General features: G+C 43.1%; 5 protein-coding genes across 5 annotated transcripts; 3 read left to right on the top strand and 2 right to left on the bottom strand.

The window, feature by feature from the left end:
* Positions 1 to 413: 413 nt before the first annotated feature.
* Positions 414 to 5,837, top strand: LOC146562537 (uncharacterized). The gene is made up of 2 exons (XM_085294361.1): positions 414 to 562; positions 2,425 to 5,837. The coding sequence occupies exon 2, from the start codon at positions 2,439 to 2,441 to the stop codon at positions 3,198 to 3,200; it is 762 nt and encodes a 253-aa protein (XP_085150487.1). The 5' UTR covers positions 414 to 562; positions 2,425 to 2,438; the 3' UTR covers positions 3,201 to 5,837.
* Positions 5,835 to 9,067, top strand: tmem119a (transmembrane protein 119a). Its single transcript, XM_085294359.1, has 3 exons — positions 5,835 to 6,041; positions 6,766 to 7,004; positions 7,496 to 9,067. The coding sequence occupies exon 3, from the start codon at positions 7,502 to 7,504 to the stop codon at positions 8,864 to 8,866; it is 1,365 nt and encodes a 454-aa protein (XP_085150485.1). The 5' UTR covers positions 5,835 to 6,041; positions 6,766 to 7,004; positions 7,496 to 7,501; the 3' UTR covers positions 8,867 to 9,067.
* On the bottom strand, positions 8,892 to 11,613 carry iscua (iron-sulfur cluster assembly enzyme a). The gene is made up of 5 exons (XM_085294362.1): positions 11,373 to 11,613; positions 11,114 to 11,227; positions 10,923 to 11,033; positions 10,739 to 10,817; positions 8,892 to 9,450 (listed from the first exon to the last, which is right to left on the bottom strand). The coding sequence occupies exons 1-5, from the start codon at positions 11,472 to 11,474 to the stop codon at positions 9,362 to 9,364; spliced, it is 495 nt and encodes a 164-aa protein (XP_085150488.1). The 5' UTR covers positions 11,475 to 11,613; the 3' UTR covers positions 8,892 to 9,361.
* On the top strand, positions 11,606 to 21,969 carry sart3 (spliceosome associated factor 3, U4/U6 recycling protein). Its single transcript, XM_085294357.1, has 19 exons — positions 11,606 to 11,895; positions 13,053 to 13,179; positions 13,271 to 13,375; positions 13,460 to 13,644; positions 13,905 to 14,010; positions 14,367 to 14,491; positions 14,589 to 14,744; positions 14,871 to 15,009; positions 15,970 to 16,077; positions 16,190 to 16,267; positions 16,354 to 16,412; positions 16,746 to 16,855; positions 18,247 to 18,359; positions 18,467 to 18,543; positions 18,623 to 18,794; positions 18,888 to 19,348; positions 19,569 to 19,721; positions 19,837 to 20,024; positions 20,143 to 21,969. The coding sequence occupies exons 1-19, from the start codon at positions 11,695 to 11,697 to the stop codon at positions 20,327 to 20,329; spliced, it is 2,850 nt and encodes a 949-aa protein (XP_085150483.1). The 5' UTR covers positions 11,606 to 11,694; the 3' UTR covers positions 20,330 to 21,969.
* On the bottom strand, positions 21,372 to 24,753 carry ficd (FIC domain protein adenylyltransferase). Its single transcript, XM_085294360.1, has 2 exons — positions 24,165 to 24,753; positions 21,372 to 23,631 (listed from the first exon to the last, which is right to left on the bottom strand). Exons 1-2 carry the CDS (start codon positions 24,433 to 24,435, stop codon positions 22,550 to 22,552), a joined length of 1,353 nt encoding a protein of 450 aa, XP_085150486.1. The 5' UTR covers positions 24,436 to 24,753; the 3' UTR covers positions 21,372 to 22,549.
* Between the last annotated feature and the right edge of the window lie 583 nt (positions 24,754 to 25,336).

Raw genomic sequence — 25,336 nt, forward strand, 5'->3', positions numbered from 1 at the left:
GAACTTGGGACTAACATGCACCAACTGCAACATATTTGTTTTAAAGATAAACACTGAGGCTAAGGTTGTATCTGTCAGTCAGACTGTGAATGGACGAGCACATACTGTGGCAAATTAGCCTTTCGTTGCAAATAAAGACTGTTTCTATTTGTAGAGCATCCCGCGTATCTTTTGTCCTGTTAGTGTGAAGTATCACCATGCTCAGATCAAATGTTTCTCAAAAAAACATATGTATGATAAAAAAATCTGGTCCCACATGGCCGGCTACATGAACTTACCAAGAGTTAGGCTGTTGGAGGATAGAAAGTTCAGAAAGAAAAAGAGGGAGGAGAACCTGAAGATGGAGGGCTGGACATGAGTTTGAGGTGAGGATACTTTTAAGAGCTCAGTAAAACAACAAGTCGGCACAAGTCAGCAGGGAGGGCGAATCCTCGGAAACGGTCTTCCACTCTTACTTTCTCGTCTGTCCGTCTTGTCTTGTCTCCCCCTTTTCCTCCCTCTTTCTGCAGTCTTACTCACTGCTTTGTGCTGCACAGAAGAGAAGCCGAGGCTAGCACATCCTGTAAGTATACATTTTACATTTGTAGTGAAATTAAGTTCAAGGTTAAAGAGAAGCCAAATATTTTCAGGATGTTTGACCTTTCATACGTTGTACTTTTATACATTCGTTTCACGAGTGGCAAATAGTGATGAAGAAATAAATGAAGTCTGAATGTTTGTGCAAAAGTACATTCGGTTCAACTATTTTATGTCAGAGATTCAAATGTTGCAAACTTTTCCCATAATCCAACTGTAAATCATGTGATGCATCACTACAGATTCAACTATGCTGATAATCTTGTGCTATAATTTACTCACTGCAAGGGAAAACCGCTCAACATGCAACTGTAATAGTCGTAATATTGCAGCAAAAGTTAAAGGGATCGTTGGTACAGTTCTTAAATACTTCTGTAGTTTTGAATGCACGACTTATTTATGGATTATTTTCTTCTGAATACTTCCTTAAAAAAAGATCTAAATGTCCAACCTTGAATCTGCACCGTGTACCAGGTAGCCACAATTGTATGTCAAGAAATATTTGAGATGGTCTAACATTTGTTTAGTAAGTTGCTGCACACTGGGTCATCAGGCTGAATGTGTAAAATATGGCTCTGCACGTTCAAAGTTTTTCATGTAATTAAGTTTATAAAAGCTTTAAAGTGTCACAAATTAGAAGGCTTTGAGCTGAAGATAAGGGCGACCCTCTAGTGAAATACAGGAAATGTAATTTTAGCTGTAATTATGGGGACTTAAGGGGCAGGGCCATCCTAGAGCTGTACATTCAAGGATGGAGACCCAGCCCGCCATCTGGTGCAGCACAGTACATGCTGTATGTTTGACCACACTGGGAAGGGGAGCTTGTCTTTACAGCTTAGCACTGTGTAATTACAGACTGGGTTAAAGAGTTAAACAGGTTTGCAGAGCTAACAGACTCACTGGTTTCGGTTAAATCTTCTCAGTGAGAGGAAGCCAAAAAGAAAAGGATGGAGAAATGTAACACTGAGCAAGCTAGGAGGTTTCACTCAGTCGTGGTGTAAATGCAGCTTTTCCTGGAAGCAGAAATATCCTCAGTGAGACTGTGCTGCTGTGGGCTGGTGAACAGCAGCTGCTGCCCAGCGTAAATATAGAGGCGAGAGCCGCAGGTCTCCCACGCCTCTGTGCTCGCTTTAGAATACAGTTTCCTCCTGGCTTTGGTGTGGTGGATGGGTGGCCTCCCTCTGCTTTACAAATTATAAGGCCTCCAGCTCCAAACTCACTGTCTCCACCCCGAGTAAGTAATGGCTACTCTGCTGTCTGCTAAAATAGATCTGGTGCAGGAGAGAGAGAGGCAGCAAATGAAAAACCCGGGTCAAGATGGATACCAGTCACACTTGAGATGTGATACGGTAAATATTTAGGGTGAGTGAGGAGCTTAAGATAAAGAGTAGCAACAGTTAGTGAGGCTTTTGTCCTACCAGCACCTGAAAACCAGGAGTCACTGCAACAGGCTGCTGGTCTTAAGGGAAACAGTCAGACCACATTAAAACTAAAGCTATTACATTTTATGTCTTCCTAATGTGTGAGGATGAAACCAACAAGATTTAGAGCTGTTTTAGAGGAGCTGTTGGGCACATTGTCATCCATCAGAATGAAGCCAAGCTTTAAAAATAAAATAGCCAACAGAGCACTACACGTGTGCACAACACTTGCCAACAGAGACAGTACAACCAGAAACGTGCACGTCATAAATCTTACCCAAGACAGGACCACATGCCTTCTGATCAGATATTAAAGTTGAGAAAGGCAGTCCCAAATCTTTTCACCTAACAATCAACGTTATTCTTTCAGTGACTTCGAGTCTATGTGCTGCCTGAAATTAAAAGCATCCTCTTGTTGTTTCTGCAGGACTCAAAGAGAAGATGAAGTCTCACTTGGTGTTTCAGGTCTCCTGTGTGACCCTGCTCTCGCTGTGCTGCTCTGTGTGTCACGCCACACCTCTGTTCTACAACATATCCATGGACGGCAGCGGAGATGAAGCCGAGCTGGAGCTCCTTTTCCCGGTGTCTTTCTCCACCCGCGCGCCTGTTCACGTTACCGCCGCTACCGGGGGTCCCACTCTCACCAACACCATAACCACCACCATGATCCGTCTGAAGGACTACGTCCTGACCCGAGTAGTGGACTTCCTGCAGGAGAACATGCTCATCATCATCGTGGTGACCTCTCTTCTCATCGTCATGGTCTTCATCATCTGCTGTGCCTCTGCAATGAGTCACAAGCGCAAGCTGGAGGCATATAAGCCCCTACCTCATCCACCCAGGAAGTATACGGCCGATAAAGCCGGAGGACGCAAGGATTCAAGTGACCTGCAGGAGAAACCGTACGCCGTCGATCACGTCAAGAGGGTCCAGACTCAGAGCATGTCCTCCCCGAAGAACCTGCGGATGCCCTCCAAGGCGCTGGTGGGAGAGAGAGGGAGAGACGTCCGGTCATCACCTCGACAGGAGGTCAGAAAGGTCAGAGATACAGAGGCAGTGGAAAAGCGGAGAGAGGAACCAAAACACAAAGAGAAGGTGAAGCACAGGGAGGAGGTTCAGCAGAGCTCCAGTCCCAGCACCAGCTCCAGCTCTAGCTCCAGTCAGCCAGTCTGCACCTGCCATCTGAAAAAAGGCCACCACTAGGTCACAGTGGTGGGCTTTTTCTCGCTTTTTAAACAAGATCAGAAACGGGCAAAGGCAAAATGGGTCCTCAAAATGTGTTTTCATTAGAATAGCCTTACAGAGGGAAATAGGTCTATATTTAAGTGAAGTCATGCCTCATGAAGAAAAATTACCCATCATTAAAGTCTAAGATCTAGATTTAAATATACAGTGAAGAGGATTATTACCCAAATCACTGGTTACTGAAAAGATTACAAATGGTACAGCTCAAATTGTTTGATTGATAAGCAGGCACGAGGAAAGATAGCAGCATACCGAGACCCTTTTAACGGCCACTTTGTTTTCATGTGCCGAAAACAACTTTAACTTGGCACGGCAAGCACAGGATTTTTCTTTTTCCTGTAATTACTGAAAAAAACATAACACCACTGTGCTACTGAGGCAGTAAAACTTTATATAATAAGTATTATTTTCCTGTGAATAACACTTTCAAAGGGAACTAAAATAAAGTATTATTCCACATACCTGTCCAAAGGAATCTCCTCATTATGTCCTGCTGGAGTGAAAACATCTGGATCTGTCATTTAGAGCAACACGTTCGTGCTGTAAATAAGTCAAAGTGAAATGTCAGTAAACTTGACGTGATAAGTAGCAAAACTTTCTCTTTATATTTACAGTTATATTTACTTCATTTTGTTTGCATCGGGTTGTTAAGTTTCACATGATATCATATTTTATTTTAAAAACCTTTTAACTGTGTTATTTTTAGGTATCTGAACAAAGGCTGTATAAATTACCACAAATCTACTATGTGTACTGCATGTCATGGTAAAAAGAGATCACAGTGTGTTTCAGTTCTAAGGTTTCACGTATCAGGACATATTAAAGAATGATCAGGTCTTAAATTGAAAAACTGCAGACCAAAATGCAGAAGCAGAGTGTGAAACATTAAGTACGCTCCTTTTGCGGCGATAATCTGAAGAAATTGTTTTCTGAATGACTTTACGAGTCTCACGCGTCGTTGTGGAGGAAGTTTGGTCCATTCTTCTTTGCTGCAGTGGTTCAGTTCATTGAGGTTTGCGGGTATTTGGCCTGCAGCATTACAATCGAGCTGAGATCTGAAATTTGGCTGAACCATTGCAACAATCATTCTGTTGTAGATTCGATGTTGTGTTTGGGATCATTGTCCTGATGTATAACCAAATTTAGGCCAAGCGTAAGCTGTCAGACAGATGGTCTCACATTAGACTCAACAATACTTTGGTATGCAGAGGAGTTCATGGTGGACACAGTGGCTGCAACCAACGTGCTTGACAGCTGTTATGAAGTGTTTGTGCTGATATGCTGTGTTCAGTTTTCCCTAAACATGGCGCCGCGCACAGTGACCACACATGTCTGCTTTGGTCTTGTGGTTTAATCAGATGTAACTTAAACCTAAGCATCTCTACTGGCAACCCTTCCAAATAAGCCACATTTGTTAAGTCTTTTCTTTGATAATTGTTTTGTCATGAACTTTAACATTTAACATGCTAACTGAGGCCTGCACAGTCTGAGCTGTAGATCTTAGGGGCGTGGACCTTGTGGTGAATTTGCTGGGACATTTTCCACTTGTGAATTATATTTCTCACTGTAGAGTGATGGAGTTCAGTTTGTTTGGAAATGACCTTATGACCTTTCCCACACTGATGACTGTTGCTGATGTCTTTCATCCTCAGCATTGTGTCAACACACCTGAATACCACAGACCTACAAACCTCTGATTTTATAAAGGTGCTCACACCTGCCAATGATTAGTTAATCAATGATTAGTTAATCAAATGATTAGTTAATCAAATGCATTTGATCAGCAGTACCTGGCTGTTAGTTACCCCCTTACTTCATAATGGAAGGGTGGACTTAGTTTCCACACACTGCTTCTGCGTTTCAGCTTAGTCTTTGTTAAATCAGTGACATGTTGTAATATGTCACAGGATGCTGTTCTGAACTGTCTTGAACTGAAAGAGGGTCACTTTCTTTGTACGATGACTGTACATATTTATTCGGCTAATACCTTTGACCTGCTCTCAATGGGCAAATGTATAAAAAAGTAGGCAGTAGAAAACAAATGTTTAAGTTTTCCTTTTAAATAGTTAGTGCATTTATGTATACGATAAATTATGCTTTTTTATTTTAAGTGTAAACGTTTGAAATGTGAGTAGAAGGACAGACAGTTGGCATGTTTAGCTTACGTGTATAGGCTTGACAGATGCATATTTGTCTCTCTTATCTGATTTTCTTTGATTAAATTACTCTGTTCTGTTGTTAAGTTAATGACCTTGAGCATCTAATCTAAGCCTGAATTATGTGCCGATGCTTTTGTCATGCTGACATACTGTTTTCCGCCTAACCTCAGCCACAGTTGCTTTCTTTTTTGACACTTGAATTGTTTACAAAAAGACCGTTTTGTTTTGCTTATATTTAATAAAGCTATCAAAAAAGATGTCTCTGAGTGCCGTAAATGTAGCAGCGTACATGGCTGAAGCTACGCCAAATGAAGCACAGATACAACCCTGTGGAAACCTACAATTAGAAAAGGCGAGGAAGGTCTCGGAAAAACAAGAGGACAATCTCAACGTGCACATTATGTTCCACTTGGGAATCTGTAATTTTGACCTGCGTCCACACAGAAATCACTGGTAACTATTTTAAGGTAATTACCGAAATGCCAGATCTGTGATATCTGCTCTGTGATGATATAGGCTGTCTTCTCTTTTAACAGTTCAAACCCCTGATCTGCAAAAGAAAAAAAAAACACTGCCAGAGCTTTCTGATTGGCCGGGATGAAGCCGCTGGCACCATCACCTCGCGGGACTGCAGAAGAAGGTACTCGAGCCTGGAGATGACGAGAGCCCCCTTTGTCCTTTGCTGGCAACTGTACAGAATTGTTTAATATTTCAATAGCAGTAATCCAGATACATACGGACCCTTTGGCACAAAACAGGAGCTCATGTATTGTTTATACAAATCCTGGGGACCCTGATTTGTTCCCATTAGAATTATGATAAAAAGTCGAATCCCTTTTGTTCCATATTTTGAGCAAGTAATGAAATATTGATGCTGTATGAACAGTGCAACTCTTTCAGTTGTGTATTTTAATATATCTTATTTCCAGTGTGACATGGATAAATCATGATGCCATCTGAAATCTGTTTTAAAAATGTAGAAAATTCATAAGAATGTTTTTTTAATCCTCAAACATAAAACTTCTTTCAGGTCTTAAGTAGGTCAAACTGCCAAAGATCAAACAGGACATGATAGCGCACCAGCTGAAAAGCAAGTGTAACCATGTGGTGGCTGAAACGTGAGCCCAGACAGAGCCTTACACCGGGCTCAGATTCCCTGCTCTTTTATCAATGAGGTGCTAAATAATTCGAGAAAATGCTAGCCCCTTACTTTCACTCTTCCTTCCAGAAAGATGCAAACCTTGTAGCACATCTTCACTAAAGTCACTAATAACCTCCACCTTAGCTGGGCTCCAACAGGAGAATATTTAGGACATCCTTTTTTTCATACCATTTTTTTTTCTGAATGTCTTTTGTATTTTCAGCTTGTTCATCATAAAACAGCTGACAAACAAAAGGACTTCTTGGTCAGTTCGGATGGAGAAGATGATCAAGAACAGGTAATAGAGCTCCTTAAGGCTGTCATTAAACTTTGATGAGCATCTGCCTGGAATTATCAGCAACGTCGGTTATCTTTAGAGGGACAGTCGATCACGTAGGGAGCATGGGAAAGCACCCCTGCCTGTCTCTTTGGAGGAGCAGATAATACACAGAAAGAAGAATGGTAAGTGAGGCAGCTTTCACTCTTTGGCATCACTTTATAACAAGTCACACCTTATCATGGGGTTTTAAGACGTAAGAAGTGGCTTTATAAATAGTTTTGGCAATTCCATGAATGGGTTTTACACTCTGCAGCTCTTTTCCATAAGGTCATTATATGTACCAGAGTGTGCTGGTGGAGTACTGGTATTAATAAATGGTTCATTAACCTTTAATAAAGCTGCTTTTGGCTGTTTCCTTATCCACACGGGATTACCACAGCAGGTGGCTCCACGTGTTTGTTTTGGCAGAGTTTCTATGTCAGATGCACTTCCTGATGCAGCCCCAGTGGAATTTGTCTGTCCTTCCTGGATCAAACCAGGGATCTTTCAGCTGCTTATTAACCGTTAATTAAGCCATATTATAACATTATACCCCTTCCTTTATAGAACTTTTAGAAGAACCATATCCTCTAAATTCATCTAACTTCTCATCTTTCCTGCATTATTCTTGCAGTGAGTCATGCTTTGGTGCAGATGTGGTGTCCTGCTGGCTCTCTGCATCTGTCCTCTAGCCTGCCTTGCAGTGTCTCCCTGTCCTACTGGGTGCTGCTGTCCAGGATTTCTGGTTCTGTGTGAGTCACTAGGCCTGAGGTCACTCCCTCGCTTGGTTCCTCTCAGTACCTCGGCTCTATCTGTGGCCAGAAACCAGCTCTGTAATGTGGACCACCAGCTCTGGCCCTTCTCTGGCCTCCAGGAGCTCAGCCTCAGTCACAATCTGCTAGCCCGCTTCCCTCGTGGCCTGCCTCCCAGCCTGGAGTCCCTGCAGCTGCAAGAAAACCGCATTACTTACATCACCTCAGGTGTCCTGAGGCAGCTGGGAAACCTCACTCACCTGGACTTAGAGGACAACCGTATTCGTGCCATCCAGCCCGGGGCACTTCAGGGTCTCCATAAGCTGCAGGTCCTGATGCTGAAGGGGAACAGGCTTACCAGTCTCCCCATGAGTCTTCCACCATCACTGACCCACTTAGATCTTTCAGAAAACTGCATCTCTGCCTTGGACCTGCCCTCACTGTCTGCCCTGGTCAACCTGCAGGTCCTGAAGATCAACAGCAACTGCCTGCGGTCAGTCCCAGAGAGCGCCTTTGACAGCCTGCCACGTCTCAGATCTGTGGACCTCACCAACAACCTGTGGGTGTGCGAGTGTGACATTCTGTATCTGTACCGCTGGCTGCTGAGCGGTAGGCTTAAGATGGCCACAGACATTGTGTGCACAGAGCCTGATCATCTCGCCCACCGTCTGCTTCTGAATCTCTCTGTCGTGGCCATCTGTCCTCGTGTCCTGAAGCCAAATGACAGGACACACGAACGTGACCTCAGCTCTGCACAGGCGAGGATGCTAACAGCGCAGCCAGCAGAGAAAATATCAAAACTAACCACTAATGGACTGCTTTCTGAAGCTCTAAACAGTAATCAAGACTCTTCCAAGACGCGTGTCTTGCACTACTCTTTAGAGACTCTTACCTATGAGGAGTGTTTATCCCTAAATAACAGTCAGTCAGTCAGCCCCTTCCATTTAAAGACTACTACTTCTCTCCCTGAGGAGGAACAGAGGTGCAGAGACAACATTACAGCTCGATACCCTCAGAGTAACGTAACCCTTGCTGAGGGGACACAGTTCTTGCTTTCCACACATAGAGATGCACTCGTGCCCACTCTCGTCCCACAGCTGTTCACTCAGCAGGCCTCTGCAGCGATAGTCTCTCTGCTCGTTGTGCTGTGTGTGTTAGTGGCTCTCGTAATGCTGGCAGTGCTGCTCGTGCTGAAAAAGGTGCTTGTGCGTCAGCAGAGGGTGGCTCCTGCTGATTCAGGATCAGCAGGATGACATTTACACACACACAGACACTGAAGTCTTTTAATCTGTTTATTCACAGTAAGCAAAGCACCTCATACAAATTTTCTGAACTTTTTTTTGTATGTAAACTTTAACTGTTGACATTCTCATACCAAGTCTTTCATCTGGGACCTACATTGTCTCACAAGTGAGCCAGAAAGAGCCTCAAAGCCAAAAAAATAAAACTACAAACCCACATCCCTGCTTCATTAAAGATGTCTTTAATGCTATGTGTATTAAAGTGTTAAGCTTCACCATGAACCCATTGTTAATTAAACAATTCTGATTGTGTGATAAAAGCAAAGAATCCATAAACGCTATTAACACTTGAACAATATGGGACCCACACCTGTGGAGAATTCCCCAATGGATGCAAGATCTGATGCGATGTGATTACAGCGACCCGTCTGCACTGCTCTGGCACTAGGAGAGGCACAATATCCAACAATAGGATACATCTATTATTATAGTCAGTGAATAAAAACATTAATTGCTGGCTTTAACATGTTCCTCCTTGTCCTGTTGCTTTAGCCGGTAGTCTGACAGTGCTGCTTTTATGGCATCTTCTGCAAGCACTGACAAAAAAAGCAGATTTTAGAGCCACTATGAGCATAATTTGGAAAACAAAAAGCATTCAGTTCATGATAACTGGGTGATTTGATTTCATATCATCATTATGTAGGTGTGATTAATACAGTCATTCATTCTTCCATAGAGACGGGTTACACCATGAAGAGCTCGCCAATCTGTTGCATGGCTAAGACATAGAAACAGAGCTATTCACACCATCATCAGTTAACCTATAGATGTGGTCAGAAGTTTACACTTATCGTGGGGAGGACTGACATAGTATTAGGGGACTTTTAATGATTTCTTTGAACTGTTCTTCTGAATTTATTATGGACTTTCTCTGATTCTCACACAGGGTTAAAAGTATACACACGGGGTCTGGTAACTGTGTTTTTGTCAAAGTCTGGAAGAAGACCCAAACTGTCACCGTTAGATGAGAGTAAATTGGTTTAGATGTTCAGAAACAACTCAGGAACTGCTGAGGCTCAAGCCTGCTATGAACTCATCAAGCCATTAAAGATGTATGTAAAGATGGAAATACAACAGTTCAAAGAAACCATTAAAAGACCCAAATTACCATGAGATTCATGCCAATGATGAGTGAATGTAAACATCTGACCACAACTGTAACGTGTGTTTGGACTGTGGAAGGAAACCAGAGTACCCAGAGAGAGCCCACACTGTTGAGAGATATATTTATTGCACAGGAAACACCTGATCTGAAAGCATAAATGTATGTGCTTTCAAACAGAGCAAGAGAAAGAATTTGTTTCGGGGGGGAAAATGGTGTGCATGGTCCTGAAGCTATTTTGGAAACTTAACAGCACATTTTGATCTTAAGTGGGCTGGACCAGGGAAACTCCCCTTTGTTGTTGTAAAGCTGTTTAACTACATATTTAATCCCTGAGATAGCTTAATGTAAGAAAAAAAAACCAAAACAGTTTGAATCATATTTCTCAGGTTTTCTACACAATTAGGAAATGCTGCCATACTGAATTAAAGAAATCAGTCAGCATGACCCTTTATGCTTAAATGGTAAGAAATTACTGTCTTTTTTTATTAACTGACCTAAAATACTTTGGTTTAGTATGAATGGCCACAGTGGAGATCCTTCTATTAGGAAAAGCTACAAAACTTGAAATGAAAATACAATTCACATTTTCCAAAGTCTTCCAGTGGGCCGGACTGAAGTTTTTGCTGGGTCGATTCTGCCCCCCAGACTTTATATTTGATATATGATATATATTCTGACACCCATGTCTTAAGAGGTGTTAATAACGACTGTGAACTTACTTGAGCAGTGAAGCTTGACTGGAGGAAGGCAGAGTTCTTTGGCAATGTCTGTGTTCTTGATCTTCAGAGCATCGTCAACCTGCAGGGTAAAAGCAGATTCATGAGATCCTTTACAATAAAGCGGAGAAAACAGCACTTTTAGGGTCCATTTGTTGGTTGCCTGTACTTTGGTAATTTAACATACCGACTTCCCCTTCACCCACTCTGTTGCTAGAGAACTGGAAGCAATGGCCGATCCGCAGCCAAATGTTTTGAACTTTGCATCGACGATCTTTCCATTTTCATCCACTTGGATCTGCAAACAGCACAGAGTCAAACATCGGAATTTCAAAGACATGACAATACATTGGTTTCTGCTGCTGGCTTCCAGCTTACCTGAAGTTTCATAACATCACCGCATGCCGGTGCACCCACCAATCCAGTCCCCACATTTTTGGAGTTTTTGTCCAGGGAGCCCACGTTTCTCGGGTTTTCATAGTGGTCCACAACCTTAGGGAGAGGTCACACTTATCAGAAAATATATATATCTCTGATCTGTTGGTGGGGCAGCTGACAGACAGGGCAGTGTTACCAGTGACAACAACAAAAAATGTCAGCTAACTCTAAGTAAGGTGACGCATTTTCACTCGTTTACCTTTTTGTGGTACAAGCAGACAGCGCTCAGCTCCGGTTTGAAAATCCTCCTGCTGAAAAACAGCAGCAAGGACGAGGAGCTTCGTAGGCAGACGTTCGCCATGTTTCCAGCACCAACTGCGAACGGAAATCAACGAGTGAACACGAGGAAGCACGAACGGCTTGTGTTGACAAACAAATGAGAGAAGAAGGTTTTACACAACCAGAGAGCGCCCACTAGCGGCCACGGGCGGGGTTAGACGGTGACCCGTGTTGACGGGCTCCGCCTCTCGTCGTCCCGCTGGCTGCTAGCAGGCTGTTACCAGGCAGATAGGCTTTCCAACATGGCAGCGTCAAGCAACGCAGAGCAAACGCAGTTGCAAGATATGGAGGAGGAAGATGCAGGGATGGAGGAGAGGGAGATGGAATCGGACGAAGAAGAGGAGGAAGGCATGGGAGTGGAAAATTCAGACGAAGACGAGGAGGACGATTCGTCGGAGGACGAGAAAGAAAATGAAGCCGAGATCCAGCGACTTGAGGAGCAGGTAATTAGCCAGCGTTAGCCGAGGGGCTAATGAGAATGAATGGGTGGTAAACACGGACAGCCACAATCGGGTTGGCAGCATTAAAGCTGTGAACTCCTCCGTCATGACATGGTAGAGTAAAGGCAGAAAATATACGTGGCGTTGGTAGCTCTCGTTAACCAAAACATCTAAATATACAACCACGTCATTTATATAGCTGTCGTGATTAGCTGCCTTGCTAATGTGCGAGGCTAATAGTTCGCGTGCCTCGTATTCACACGCGCCTTTTTTGTTGCAGTCTCAGTCTACGGCGGGATCCCAGCGTTTAGTGTGGGTTAGAAAGAAAGTACAGTACAAACAAAAACAGTACACGCTGTGCTAACTTTAATGGGCGTCACGTGATCAGTGACCCCTTCACATAGCATTGAATCTGCTGTAGTCTTAAGTACGGAGAGTGCTTCTGCAGCGTCGCTGGTGTTGCGCTGAGTTGACTGTGTGGTAGGTGTAGCTCTCCTGCAACCTACAAATACACTCAAATATAGATCCAACTGCATGACTGTACACGAGTCCCTCTGCGAGCATCAGTGTGTGGTACTGCTGACTGTAGTGTGCTATATACAGAGATATTTTTAAATATTCAGTCTCACTGCTGTAGCCCAAAAGTCTAACAGATCAAACTACAACCCACGAAACTACCTGAATTTTCAACCAACAACTCAACAAAATATAAACATTTGCTCTCATGAAGGATTGGGTTTAGTTTATTTAGGATACACTGTGTGCAGGGTGCAGGGATTTTTTTGCATATAACAGATTTGTATTTTCACCAAAGAGATCTTGGCCTGCCAAAAAGCTTCATAAAATATTTTTACATTCATAGAGAGAGATTAAATAAGGTAACACACTTTTCCTACATGCAAACCAATTGTAGCTGTTTTATGTGTTCACCTAAGAATCAAAAGATCCCTGGTGCGATCCTGGGAGAGGTTGCGTCATGAAGGGTAAAAATTCGGCCAAATCAAATATGCGGAGCTACCTGCTGTGGCGACCTCTTGTGAATGCAAGAACAGCTTAAAGTAGATTTTACATGCCAACCGATTATGATTTTGTGCCTACAAAACCCCTGAAGTGCATTGTCACGTATCTCATTTCTTCTTCATCTTTGTGTAACTCCTCAGCTGTCCATCAACGCTTTCGACTACAACTGCCATGTGGATCTTATCAAGCTGCTAAAGCAAGAAGGGGAACTTTTCCGCCTGCGAAAGGCGAGGCAGAAGATGAGTGAGCTTTTCCCTCTCACTGAAGGTCGGTGCACGGCTAACATGCTTCTGGGGTTGGAGGAATAAGCGGCTCTGCATTATTTACAACTGAAACCTTGTTTTTTTTAATCCCCCAGAGATCTGGCTGGATTGGCTCAAGGATGAAATCCGTCTGACTGAGGAGGAGCCAAACCGAGAGAAAGTATATGAGCTGTTTGAGAGAGCTGTTAAAGACTATATCTGTGAGTGCGCAACACCATCGCCACCACCTTCCGGCCTGATGATTAGTAATTACACGATCCTAACATTTAACTTTACACACACAGGCCCCGATATCTGGCTTGAATACGCACAGTACTCGATCGGCGGTATGGGCTCACCAGGCGGAATCGACAGGGTGAGATCCATCTTTGAGAGGGCGGTGACAGCAGTGGGGCTTCACATGACCAAGGGACAGATGGTGTGGGAGGCGTACAGAGAGTTTGAGAACGCCATCCTGTCCACAGTACAGGTTTGTGCGCCCGTCACTAGGACAGAGTTCATCATTCACACATAAGCTATATTTGTGTTTTTGTATTGATTGTGTACATATGCCATATTGTTTCAACCATTGTCTTAGAAATTAAAAGCTAGTGGAAATAATTTTGTTTCCATGTTAATGATGTCAAATATAACACTTCTTCAGTTCAGATTGCTGACTTGAATTCTTTCCATGTTTAACCGAATGGCTTGTGCTTTAACACCCATGTTCTCTGCTGGCTTTCCTCTCAGCCTCCCCCTGGCAGGATTCCCAGCCGTGAGGAACAAGAGATGCTGAAGACCCAGCTCGAGCGAATCCATACACTGTTTCGCCGACAGTTGGCCATCCCCTTAATGGGTAAGCATGACGTGTCTTCTGGCCAGACTGGTTGCTGTAAAATGAGACAGATTCCTGTTGCGAGAGCCATATGTCAGAAATTACCCAGTTTAAAGAAAATGATGACGCTGGCTTTTAGGATAAAATTAACGTGTCAGAGTGACGAGTGCACTCCTCATTAGTTTACTGGAGAGGTAACCGGTTGTTTTGGTATCGTGTTGTTTTTCTCTGAGTGGAGAGCCGTGCCGTTTCTGAAACATTTGAATCTCTAAATTTAAATGAAGCAACAGATAAAGTAGAACATAAACTGAAAAATGACTATCGACGGTGTGATGTAAATGTAAAATCTGTGATAACTGTGCTCTGCTGCTTTGTAGACATGGAAGGCACCTACGCAGAATATGAGGAGTGGTCCGAACATGGCGTCCCTGAGACGGTTGTGCATCAGTACAAGAAAGCTGTGCAGCAGATGGAGAAGTGCAAACCGTTTGAGGAGGCACTGGTAATGCACTTTGCTAAATATGATGTCCATTCGTTCTCTGTAATGTTTTTAAATGATGTTGATTGTTTTTGTGAACGCTGCTGTTGTTTTGCTGCAGATGGTAGCAGAAACTCCCAAGTTAGCAGAATATCAGGCCTACATCGACTTTGAACTAAAGGAGGGCGACCCAGCACGGATCCAGATAACCTTTGAGCGTGCTCTGTCAGAGAACTGCCTGGTGCCAGACATGTGGGCCAAATACACCACATACCTCGTGAGTTGTTGGTCACACACACACACACACACACCCCGTCTAATGTATAAAACCTTGCTGTTCATCTCGTTCTTTTTTCAGACTGTTTTAACCATTTTTAACTATTTTTCTTTCTGTGATCGTCAGGATCGTCAGCTGAAGTTCAAAGACTTGGTTCTCTCCACTCATGAACGTGCAGTCAGGAACTGCCCCTGGACCATGGGACTGTGGAAGAGCTACCTGCTTGCTCTGGAGAGGCACGGAGCCGACCATCAGACCGTGTCAGGTAAGAACACGAGCACAGCTCGAAGCTGTTCACACAAGAGCGCCCGCTGCTTTCAATATTGAAACTATTTGAACTCCTTTTTTTTTTTTTCCTTCATAACAAATACGACTGAAAAAGATTGATATGATTTTTCAGTGGAATTTAATTTGCGTTCATTCTGAATGGATGTGCATTGGTTTTAGAGACAAACTGATAATTGTTCTCATTATAAGTGATGATTTTGTTTATTTCATTTATTATAAACAGAATTTACAAGTATTTGTGGAAGCAATTACTAACACAGGATGAATATTAACTTAGTAATAATGAAACCACAAAGCAGAATAAACAAACTATGTTTGAGTTTAAAAAGATTGAGCTGTGTGACTAATGAAATGTGGAAAAATGTAACCTTTCTTAACCTTGCCTGACTTCCAAGTATGTAAGAGTTTAAAAAAAATGATTGGATGGACTTGGCTCCATCATTATAAGATCACGTAGGCCTGCACATTTTTGTGTTTATTTTTTCTTGGAAGTTGCTAAGGGAGACCAGTCCTTATCACATTTATATTAAATGTGATGACAAAAAGGCAAAATTAGTCCATAATATGGCCTGCTCCCTGAAAAATACAGCATATTTACGATGTGAGATGTGGAAATATTTTATTTTAACTTGCAGTATAGTTATTTCTTTGTTTTCTGAAAAAAAACCTGACTATCCTAATCTGGTTTATTATGACTTTTATGGTTAATGTCTACCGCTGTAGCCCATAAAGAGTCATAAAACAGGCAATAGATGAAACCAAACACAACCCGAATTTTACCTTGATATTAAATCATTAGCATTATAAAGGATAATGAAAGACGTGTGCTTGTCTTTCATTCATTTTAAAACCACCTTGAATTTATTGAAAATACTAACGACCTTATGGAGAAATGTTGTCGTCTGATGTGTATTATTCTCTTTTGTCTTCCACGCAGACGTCTTTGAGAAGGCACTAAATGCAGGCTTCATTCAGGCTACCGATTACGTGGAAATTTGGCAGGCGTACCTCGACTACTTGAGGAGACGCGTGGATTTCAGTAAAGGTGAGAGCGGTTTCGTGTCATGAACATTTTGTATGTCAAAAAAAACCCAAAACACAACTCAAATAATTTATTTGATGATGTGTTACCTTGTGTTTTTTTTTTTTTTTTGCAGAGTCCAGCAAAGAGTTAGAGGAGTTACGAGCAGCCTTCTCTCGATCTCTGGACTACATGAAACACGATGTCGAAGAGCGTAAGCAGACGGCACCGACATCTATTTTTGCTGTCTTCTTGTCCTGGTTTAGTTTTCACATTATTCACCTTCCTTTGTCACTATAGGGTTTGGTGAAAGTGGCGATCCTTCTTGTATCATCATGCAGATCTGGGCACGGATAGAGGTAAGCGGTGTTACTATGACAACCGTTTTCAGGAGCATGCAGTGTGTAGTAGTGTTGTTGGATTGTGGCGAGTAAATCAGTTAGCACAGTAGAATGAGCCAGGTCAAATCACGTAACAAAAGAAGTAAGCTTCTTTATTTAAATGAGGCCTTAAATAAAGAGTTAATATAGCTCCACAGCTTCCTACAGACATGTTTGAGTCACAGTAGAATCACTTGTAAAAATCACCTTTAGCCTCTTTGTAATGAGATGGAGGGTAAAGGCGTTCTCACTGACAACTTGGATACAGGAGTTATTGTGTTTGTCATATAGATGTTTCCTTTTCCTTGTCAGGCACTTCACTGCAAGAACATGCAGAAGGCCAGAGAACTGTGGGACAGCATCATGACAAAAGGAAACGCCAAGTATGCCAACATGTGGCTCGAGTACTACAACCTGGAAAGGTCTGTGACTTTGTCTTTGTCTCTTCTTCATTTACTTCTAAGTAGTGCATTATACAATATATACACCCTACATTGTTGTGCAAAGGTCTCAAGCCCACCACTCATTTCTTTATATATTGCTACCAAGGAGACAGACTTTCTTGTAGTCATTTGTAAAGCAGTCTCCGGGTTCCTGAAGGTCTTTCAAAGACTCTCTTTGGACATTAGTGATGTGTCGGTCGCGAACGAAACGGCTCTTAGAGCCGAGTCTTTGAAGTGAACGACGCAAGCCGTTATTGGGAGTCGTGGGTTTTTTTCCTTATCTCACTTTATTACATTTTATGTGGAGTGAATAAATAAAAGTATATTTACGGTGGCCCCTAGAGACAAAGCACGTACAAACTCCAAAACACGTACAAAACACAACAGAAGTGCTCCAGGATGCTAGGCGCAGTGTTGAGCTTTTGTTATCTTGTGGCTACACAAGCCAGCAAGTACCAACGACCGTATTTGGTGTGTGGTAGTAACAGGTAAATGAACATTTTTTTAATTATTTGAATATATATGAGTGCCTGTGTATAAATACACAAACAATACACACATGCTTTCAATTGTGTAATTTAAGTGATCTAGTAGCTCTGTTTTGGAAGTTCAGGTAATGCTAGAAATGTGCTTTGGAGCTTGGACGTGCTTTGTCTCTAGGGGCCACCGTATATAATTATATATAAATATATCTAAATAAAACCACAGGTTTTTTTTTACACTAGTAATTCCTTTTGTGCGTAATTTTATATTGTTGTTAATAATAAATTAATTAAAGCAACAAAACGACCTGAAGAGCCGGTTGGGAGCTGAAAGAGCCGGTTCTCTAAAAAGAGCCAGAAATCCCATCACTGTTGGACATTGGCTGCTTTCTCGCTCATTTTCAGTCCAGACTATTTAGCTGACCACATTCAGAAGAATGTCTTTTTGTTGTTGAGGCGTTATTTCAATCTATGAAAAGAACCAAATATAACACAATTAGAAAGTTACAAGGTAAGAATTTTGCACAGACAAACAAGGTGATTTCCAACCAGCTAGAACTTGGCATATCTCAACATGTGTGCCCTTAAAAAAACAATGAAACTTGTCAAGTGGATGACAACAGAAAAAGTGTCGGGCTTAAAAAAACTATGCAGAGCAGATGAACAGTATCTGTTATTTACCGGCAGTTTGTCCAAATGTATTTGACTGCACATCGTTTCACAGTCAACATGTTGACTGCACACTCACAGTACACACATGCAGTACATGTCAGTGTAATTGGAATTTTCAGTGTGCGAGTTAGACGGGACATGCCTGACTGGGAAAAACTTTCTAACTAAAAAAATGGGTGTGCTTGATGGTTTTTGCTTTTTTTTTTTAATCTTCAGGTCATACGGGGACTCGATTCACTGTCGAAAAGCTCTCCACAGAGCAGTTCAGTGCACCTCAGACTACCCGGAGCATGTATGTGAAGTCCTGCTCAGCTTTGAGAGAGTGGAAGGTGAGCCTCAAACTAAAAATGATTATAAATTCATTATAAATCATTATTTTTAAGAAAAGGGAGAATTTGACACAGTATGGCTTTATACTACACGTTCCCACCTACAGGTTCTCTGGAGGACTGGGACTTCGCCGTGCAGAAGACAGAGACCCGGCTGAACAGGATTAATGAACAGCGAGCGAAGGTAGGAGCAGTACTGCACCGGCCAGGTGTATCGTTTGGCTGCCTTTGGCTAATGTTACCATGTTCTGACCATCTGTTAGGCAGCTGAGAAAGAAGCCAACCTGGCTCGGCAAGAGGACGAGAGAGCTGAGCAGCGGCGGAAAGCCAAGGTAGAAAAGAAGGCTCAGAAGAAGGTCCAGAAGGGAACGCGAGCTGGGGAGAAGAGGAAAGCAGAACAGGACGATTATCAAGATGAATGGAATGAGGACGCAGGTGAAATAGACTCCTTAGCTGATGGACTAATTCTTTTTTTTTAACCAAAACTAAGTGTGATTCTAACTTTTTGTTTCTCTGTGACATAACAAGGTCCTAAAAGGCACCGAGGAAACGCTGACCAACCCACAGATGAGTACATGGAGACAGAGACTGGACTCTTTGGAAAGGCCACGCCCCCTGGATATAAGCCTGCTCCGCCTGCTACTAAAAAAGCCCCACAAGGAGCAGCAGCAGCAGCTCCGTCTGCCCACAGGCAGAACGAAGACAACCCGGAGCTTCGAAATGACAACAGCAGCGTGTTCGTCAGCAATCTGGCGTACACCCTGGAGGAGCCAGAGGCGAAACTCAGGACGCTGTTTGAGACCTGTGGTCCAATCAAGCAGATTCGCCCCATCTTTACTGGTAAAGGAAGCTTCAGAGGCTACGGTTATATACAGTTTGAATCCCCAGTGTCAGTCCCTGAAGCCCTGAAGCTGGACCGACGGGACGTGGAGGGCAGGCCTGTGTTTGTGTCACCCTGTGTCGACAAAAACAAAAATCCTGACTTTAAGGTAAGCGTGGCTCAGTTCCTGCATTTGTGTTGAACTTAGACGCCTCATCATTTTTATTCATTTAATACAGCTATCAATGCCACTTCACCCAGTCCAAGATTATTATTGTAGGGGCTAAAATATTGTGAAGCACATAATTCAATTAGTTTTTCATCCAGCTTGGCTAACATGATTGGAGCATGCAGTGCAAAGTGATATCTTCACGCTTATGTCCTTGTAGGTGTTTAAATACAACACGATGATGGAGAAACACAAAATTTTCATCTCTGGACTGCCGTTCTCGTGCACTAAGGAGCAGCTGGCGGAAATCAGCAAAAATCACGGCACCGTCAAAGAAGTTCGTTTGGTCACGTATCGCTCAGGAAAACCCAAGGTGAGGAATAAAGAGCACAGCGGTGAGATGATGGAGCTAGTGATCGCTGCCTTCGACCCACACGCAGGGCGAAGTTGTTGGTGTGTTAACCCTCTTATGCTGTGTGGCTCTGCAGGGTCTGGCATATGTTGAGTTCGCAGATGAAACCCAGGCCTCTCAGGCAGTGCTGAAAATGGACGGCATAGAAGTGGAGGGCAACAAAATCTCTGTTGCTATAAGCAACCCTCCTCGCAGAAACACGATAGATAAGCCTGGGTCGAGCAGGCCCACGGGAGACGCCATGCCTCGCCAGGTGTACGGAGCGTAAGTTTCCCAAAATGTTTCTCCCACAAAATGTTTGCAATTGCTCTTCCCTGATTCCCAGATCTATATTGGTAATAAAGACAGGAAACAAATTTGACTGTTTTCCTTTTTTTCCCAGGAGAGGGAAAGGACGCACCCAGCTCTCCATGCTCCCTCGTTCCCTCCACCGACAATCCGTGCCCGCCGGGAAAGTGGAGAACGGGAGCGCTGCGGATGGAGAGCCAGCCAGCGCAGCAGGAAATGCAGCCGGAGAGCCGAAGCAGTTGTCAAATTCAGACTTTGCCAAGATGCTCCTCAACATGTGAGAAGACAGGCAAGAGCGTGACGACCGCCTTCACACTGAAAGCCATCTTGTGTCCTTACAAATGGATGTCCTTGATTAATTTTTTTTTCTTTTTCGTAACCGGTTACCTGATGTCCCTTTAATCCCGGTCATGCTCTCACCATCCGTTCTGCGAGGTTGCCTTAAATCCCCATCACGAGCCCTTTTCAAAGAGCGTTTCGGATTGTTTTTGATGGGTGTGTTTTGAAGATGGCAGCCAGGATGTTTTATTAAAAGTGTATCATATTTGTGTGTAAATATACTGTATCTAAAATTGTTGCAAGGTTTCCTTTTTTTGTTTTTCTCTTTTGTTGTTGTTGTTGTTGTGCACTCTGTAAGGGATTTTAACAGAAGCATATGGGAGAGTATTTTTTTAAATATTCAAAACAGCCAAACTTGTGAATGTTGTTTTAAATAGGTATATGCAAAAGTTTGGACGTGGTGTAATATAGTCGGTGTGTGTACATAATGTTGGATGTGCTAGTGGTGAAAAGACACTCTCCAGATGTTTTTAAGGAGCCGAAATAGTTTTATTTCCTGACCTTCTAGTACAGCTGATTCATTATTTTTTATGTAACATCATCACTGAGTCTCCGTCAACTACCGTACTAATGTCCAGTATTATTATGCTATAGAGACCTCTAAAGCTACCGTCAACAAAAAAACAAGACCTTTTAAGACGGTGTGAAAGCTGCTGTCCTGCAGCACACAGCTGATGCTTGAGTTAGTGTTCACAAATCTGTTTTAAGTAACCCTGCTTATATTTTTTATGTTTCCATGCGTGGCCCGTCTGTTCAGGTGGAGAACGTCAGTCACCTTTAAAGAGGAACGAAGGGTACCTGCCTGAAATTTAAGAGGGTGCACATAAGCAGGAAGCTGGTGATTCTGAAGTGCTTTGATGGCAGGAAACACCTGGCTTCACGTGGGCTTCGTGAGCCTGTAGTCACTCAGAAAGAAGAAAGGCTTTGTCCTTCAAGGCAGTTTTCAGTCATTAGTTTTGTCTACATTGGCAAATTTTTAATTGGCTTTCAGATTATTTGATCTTAACTCTTAGCGAAAATTACCACAGCAGATTATTTAGTAAAAAAAGAGTCACTTGCAGCACTCTAACATTTAATATTGAAAGAAGTAAAAAAAAAAAAAAAAAAGTGAATATAAACTCAAGCTGTTTTTATAAGTGCGGTTTGGTTTTCTTTAGTCGACGGCACTCTCTGGAAAAACAAGAGAATGGTCAGAATCTATGCAGTTCCCATTTCAGTAATCCCATGTTTCAGGGGGTCGATCAGCTGTCCACTTGTCTTGTTTTACACATTAATAAAATTCTGTTTGTGTACATGATACTCGGTAAACACGTTTAAAAAAAAAAAAAAAAAAAGGTCAGCATAGTTTGTGATGAATCTTAAGTTTTCAAAACATGTAATACAAGCTGTATGTATTGCTCTCACCGCAGTGGCCTAATTTAAAAAAAGGAGAAAAAAAAGTTGAAGTTGTAGAAGTCACCTTCTGTTTTGTCTATACTAAAAAGGTTGTATTATGTGCATTGCCGTTTGTATAATTTCTATAGTCAGTGTTTTACATTTGGAGTAGAGGTAAATAATAAAAGGCTATTTTTTGTTCGTTTAATCTCAGTATTTATTTTTGTGCTTTTTCACTTTCATTCTTTGAAATCATGTCATGTTTCTTTTCCCTCCCTTCTTTTCTGGTCTGAAACTTGTTTTAATAAAGTCATACAAATGATGCCCTACTTTGCTCATTGTAGACCACTTTTATTTTAAAATAAATAAGAAAATACAGGAAAGTGCATTACAGTGTCTGGAGACATCATCTTTACGTCAAAGAACTAAATGTTCACCGTGCACATCCGCAGTTGAAACGGAAGATTCAAGTCCGACAGAAATCTTGTTTTGTTTCCTGTTTCCTATGATAGAGAATTAAAACGCCTAAACTCTCCCACAACACAACTTTTCCTTGCGTGGGAAAATTAGGGCGTGGTAAAGCAAACCTGACACGACAAAAAGCAAATTTCAGTTCACCTTCCTGAAGCAGGCTGATGAATTCAGCAGGCACAGAATCCAAACTGTGACGAGGGAATGATGGGTATGATGTGGACAAAGGAATTCGCATTTTATGATGAGCTCTAAAATGAAATGACATCTATGTTTGCATGCCAGTGTTGCCATGCTCCTGTATCCCTACCCTATGGTCAGTTGTGGAATGGGATGGTCTGCTTGCAGTCGAAACAGGTCTGGTCCTGGCCTGCTCCCGGCAGCCCCACGGCGTGCTCCGTAGTAGAAATCAACAACGTGTCCAAAGTTATTTCTGTACATTTGGCTATGAAGCGGATGAAGGGCCGCACATCACCCTCGTTGGCTGTGTCCAGAGCGGCGTAGTATTCAGCCCGTTGTTCCTTGCGGATAGTAATTGGTGGGTATCTCGCTTGCATGAGCACGAGGTTCATGAGCAGCCGCGACGTACGTCCGTTGCCGTCAACAAATGGGTGTATGTACACCAGTTTATAGTGGGCGAGTGCAGCATATTCCACGGGGTGAAGCTGCAGCGCCTCGTCGGAGTTGAGCCACTGAACGAGCTCCTGCATGTGTCTCTGCAGGTCCCGAGGGTGAGGAGGGATGTGGTGGCCCACAAACACCTGATTGGTGCGCAGCCTCCCTCCTTCCACGGGGTCTACGTAGCCGAGCACCCGCCGGTGGATCTCCAGGATGTCGTTGACGGTGATGGCTCCTGATCTGGACAACAGCGTCGTGTTGATGTACTTCATGGCCGCATCCACCCCGATCGCCTCGTTCTGCTCCTGCAGGCTCTTTCCGGGGACGGCGTAACGCGTCTCAATGATATGACGGATCTCTGACAGCGTGAGCGTGCTGCCTTCGATGGCCACGGTGTGGTAGATGTGGTGGTAGTAGGTCTCCTCCATCACTCGGCGGAATGCAGAGTTCCCTTTAGGAATGGACATAAGCTGGCGCACTTTACTGTCGATGATGCTGAAGTAACGCTGATCGATCTCTTCCACCAGGGGAAGGGTCCGGTCTCGGCTAACCAGAGCTCTCTCGTTGCACGGTGAGATGGCCAGGGCCTTGGTGTACAGGTGATCTGCCTGGACGACATCCTTCTCCTCCTCTAAAATGGTCCCCAGCTCCGTCAGGGCATCCACGAAGTCTGGGTTCATGCTAAGTGCATGCACCAGCAGCTTGTGAGCCTTCTCCCTCTTCCCAAGTTTCTTCATCTCCTGAGCCAACTGCAGTGCAGCTTTGGCCTCCAGCTCCATCTCTGCAATCACGACATGATTGACAGGGTGAGCAGTGAAGATGCAGTAAAACAGCAGGTCATGTCATGACAAAATATGAATAAATTCATTAATTAATTAAAAAAAAACGTTATTACACTTGGATGAACTAGAATTTTCAACAACTTCAGAAATCATTCAGGGAACTAATATTCAATTTAAAACACTGAAGCCGCAAATTTGTTATTTTTACATTTAGTTGTTGTGCTTCCTCTTTTTCCTTAACAGTTCGCTGGTCTTCACAGTTAGAAAACAGTGTGAAAATACCTACAATTTGCAGAGGATTTGGAGAATTACAAGCTGACGTCTTCACAATGTCATCATTCAGAAATCCCAACATACAGGAAAAACCAATACGATCAGAGCTTGAAAGCGATAAAGGGAACGCAGTTTTCTCTATAAATTTGTTAAATTAAGCCCTACATGAGTTCACACCGGCCTTCTTTCTCGACATATGGTTAATATTGTTCTGCATATGGCACTAAGCTGACCTCCACAGTAAATAACGTGAGTGTACCTTTGGTCGGCTTGGGCCTCTGAGGCAGCAGATCAAGAGCAGTGAAGGGGACGGTGAGGCTGGTGGACTGCACAGCTGGACGCTGCTGTGGACTTCCCCACAGCTGGCAGCGGAGCAGAGCGATGCCTCTCAGGGAGGCACAGCACTGATCCTCCACCCCAACCATGGGCATCAGGAGCGCCACGAGTGAGCCGAGGGCGATGCAAAGCAGCGGGCCCCATCCTCCTAGGACACGGGCGCTGTAGTAACTCCACACCTTCACAGCAGCCATGAGGACCCCTGGTTAAATCCTCCATCTTCTGGTGTAATGCCCCCCATCTAATTTCACTCCAGCATGGAGACCCGAAAGGTGGCGAACAGGAGGAAAACGAGCAGCATGGCAGCTGCCGCGAGAGATCAACTAAACGAGACAACTTTTAACGCCCGTAAGTTAGGAAGCAAGCTACCTTTAGCTACAAACGGAGGCTCTAAACCTTAAGCTAACTTAACGACCAAACGGCGGCTGGCTTTTTGTCAGAGTCGGAACAGCTGTACACATAATACACACATCTCCAACTTCCTTAGGCTCAACGTTTGAACATCCTCGAATATCATTGGTCCGAAGTGTATTGAAGGGCAGAGCCGATTGGGTGAAAATACAGCAATACAACTCTCGTTTCGTAGCCGTCCCTGATTGGCTGAGTCATGTAAACCTTTTCCCCGAGTTTTACCTTTCAGGGACAAGAGCGACATTATGTAATCAGTAGGTATCTAATGTAATCTAATTTATTTTTTAGTTATGGGGTATTTTAAACATGTAAAAGAAGAAACAAATCCTATTTAAAGCCCCTCTATTGCCAAAGATCAAGGCTGTAGAGAAATCTTGAAACACAACTGGGTACTTATTTTGTAGTTATTTGAAAGCATTATATAAATTAGCTTTCATTTCTGTGTTCAGTGAGATCTCAAGCTACATGCTTAGAATCTCCACACAAATTAGATTTTTAAAAATTCACAAAAGTTTATTTATTTGCTGCAAAATAGGGGTTTAAAACGCCCCCCTGCGGTATATACTTCGACCATCATTGTGGATCTCTCCCTTAATATTTTAGTGCCCTCTTGCTCATCTTATACAATCTCCTTTGCTTTGACCTGTTATCGAAGAAAGAAAAAGCAACAACTCACTTCCATCC

The sequence above is a fragment of the Mchenga conophoros genome, linkage group LG12 (assembly GCF_057382185.1).
Source record: "Mchenga conophoros isolate Kocher_MC1m ecotype Shallow Benthic linkage group LG12, M_conophoros_male_GT1.1, whole genome shotgun sequence".
NCBI classification, from domain to species: domain Eukaryota; kingdom Metazoa; phylum Chordata; class Actinopteri; order Cichliformes; family Cichlidae; genus Mchenga; species Mchenga conophoros.

Excerpts from the sequence above, each read along its gene's own strand:
- LOC146562537 (XM_085294361.1), top strand. The coding sequence starts at position 2,439 with ATGAAGTCTCACTTGGTGTTTCAGGTCTCCTGTGTGACCCTGCTCTCG.
- tmem119a (XM_085294359.1), top strand. The coding sequence starts at position 7,502 with ATGCTTTGGTGCAGATGTGGTGTCCTGCTGGCTCTCTGCATCTGTCCT.
- iscua (XM_085294362.1), bottom strand. The coding sequence starts at position 11,474 with ATGGCGAACGTCTGCCTACGAAGCTCCTCGTCCTTGCTGCTGTTTTTC. Across the intron at positions 11,228-11,372 it reads TCTGCTTGTACCACAAAAAG|GTTGTGGACCACTATGAAAA; the intron begins GTAAACGAGTGA and ends CCTCTCCCTAAG. Across the intron at positions 9,451-10,738 it reads AGTCAAGCTTCACTGCTCAA|TGCTTGCAGAAGATGCCATA; the intron begins GTAAGTTCACAG and ends TTTTTTTGTCAG.
- sart3 (XM_085294357.1), top strand. The coding sequence starts at position 11,695 with ATGGCAGCGTCAAGCAACGCAGAGCAAACGCAGTTGCAAGATATGGAG. Across the intron at positions 13,180-13,270 it reads GCTTTTCCCTCTCACTGAAG|AGATCTGGCTGGATTGGCTC; the intron begins GTCGGTGCACGG and ends TTAATCCCCCAG. Across the intron at positions 20,025-20,142 it reads CCTCGCCAGGTGTACGGAGC|GAGAGGGAAAGGACGCACCC; the intron begins GTAAGTTTCCCA and ends TTTTTTTCCCAG.
- ficd (XM_085294360.1), bottom strand. The coding sequence starts at position 24,435 with ATGGCTGCTGTGAAGGTGTGGAGTTACTACAGCGCCCGTGTCCTAGGA. Across the intron at positions 23,632-24,164 it reads GAGGCCCAAGCCGACCAAAG|AGATGGAGCTGGAGGCCAAA; the intron begins GTACACTCACGT and ends TCGTGATTGCAG.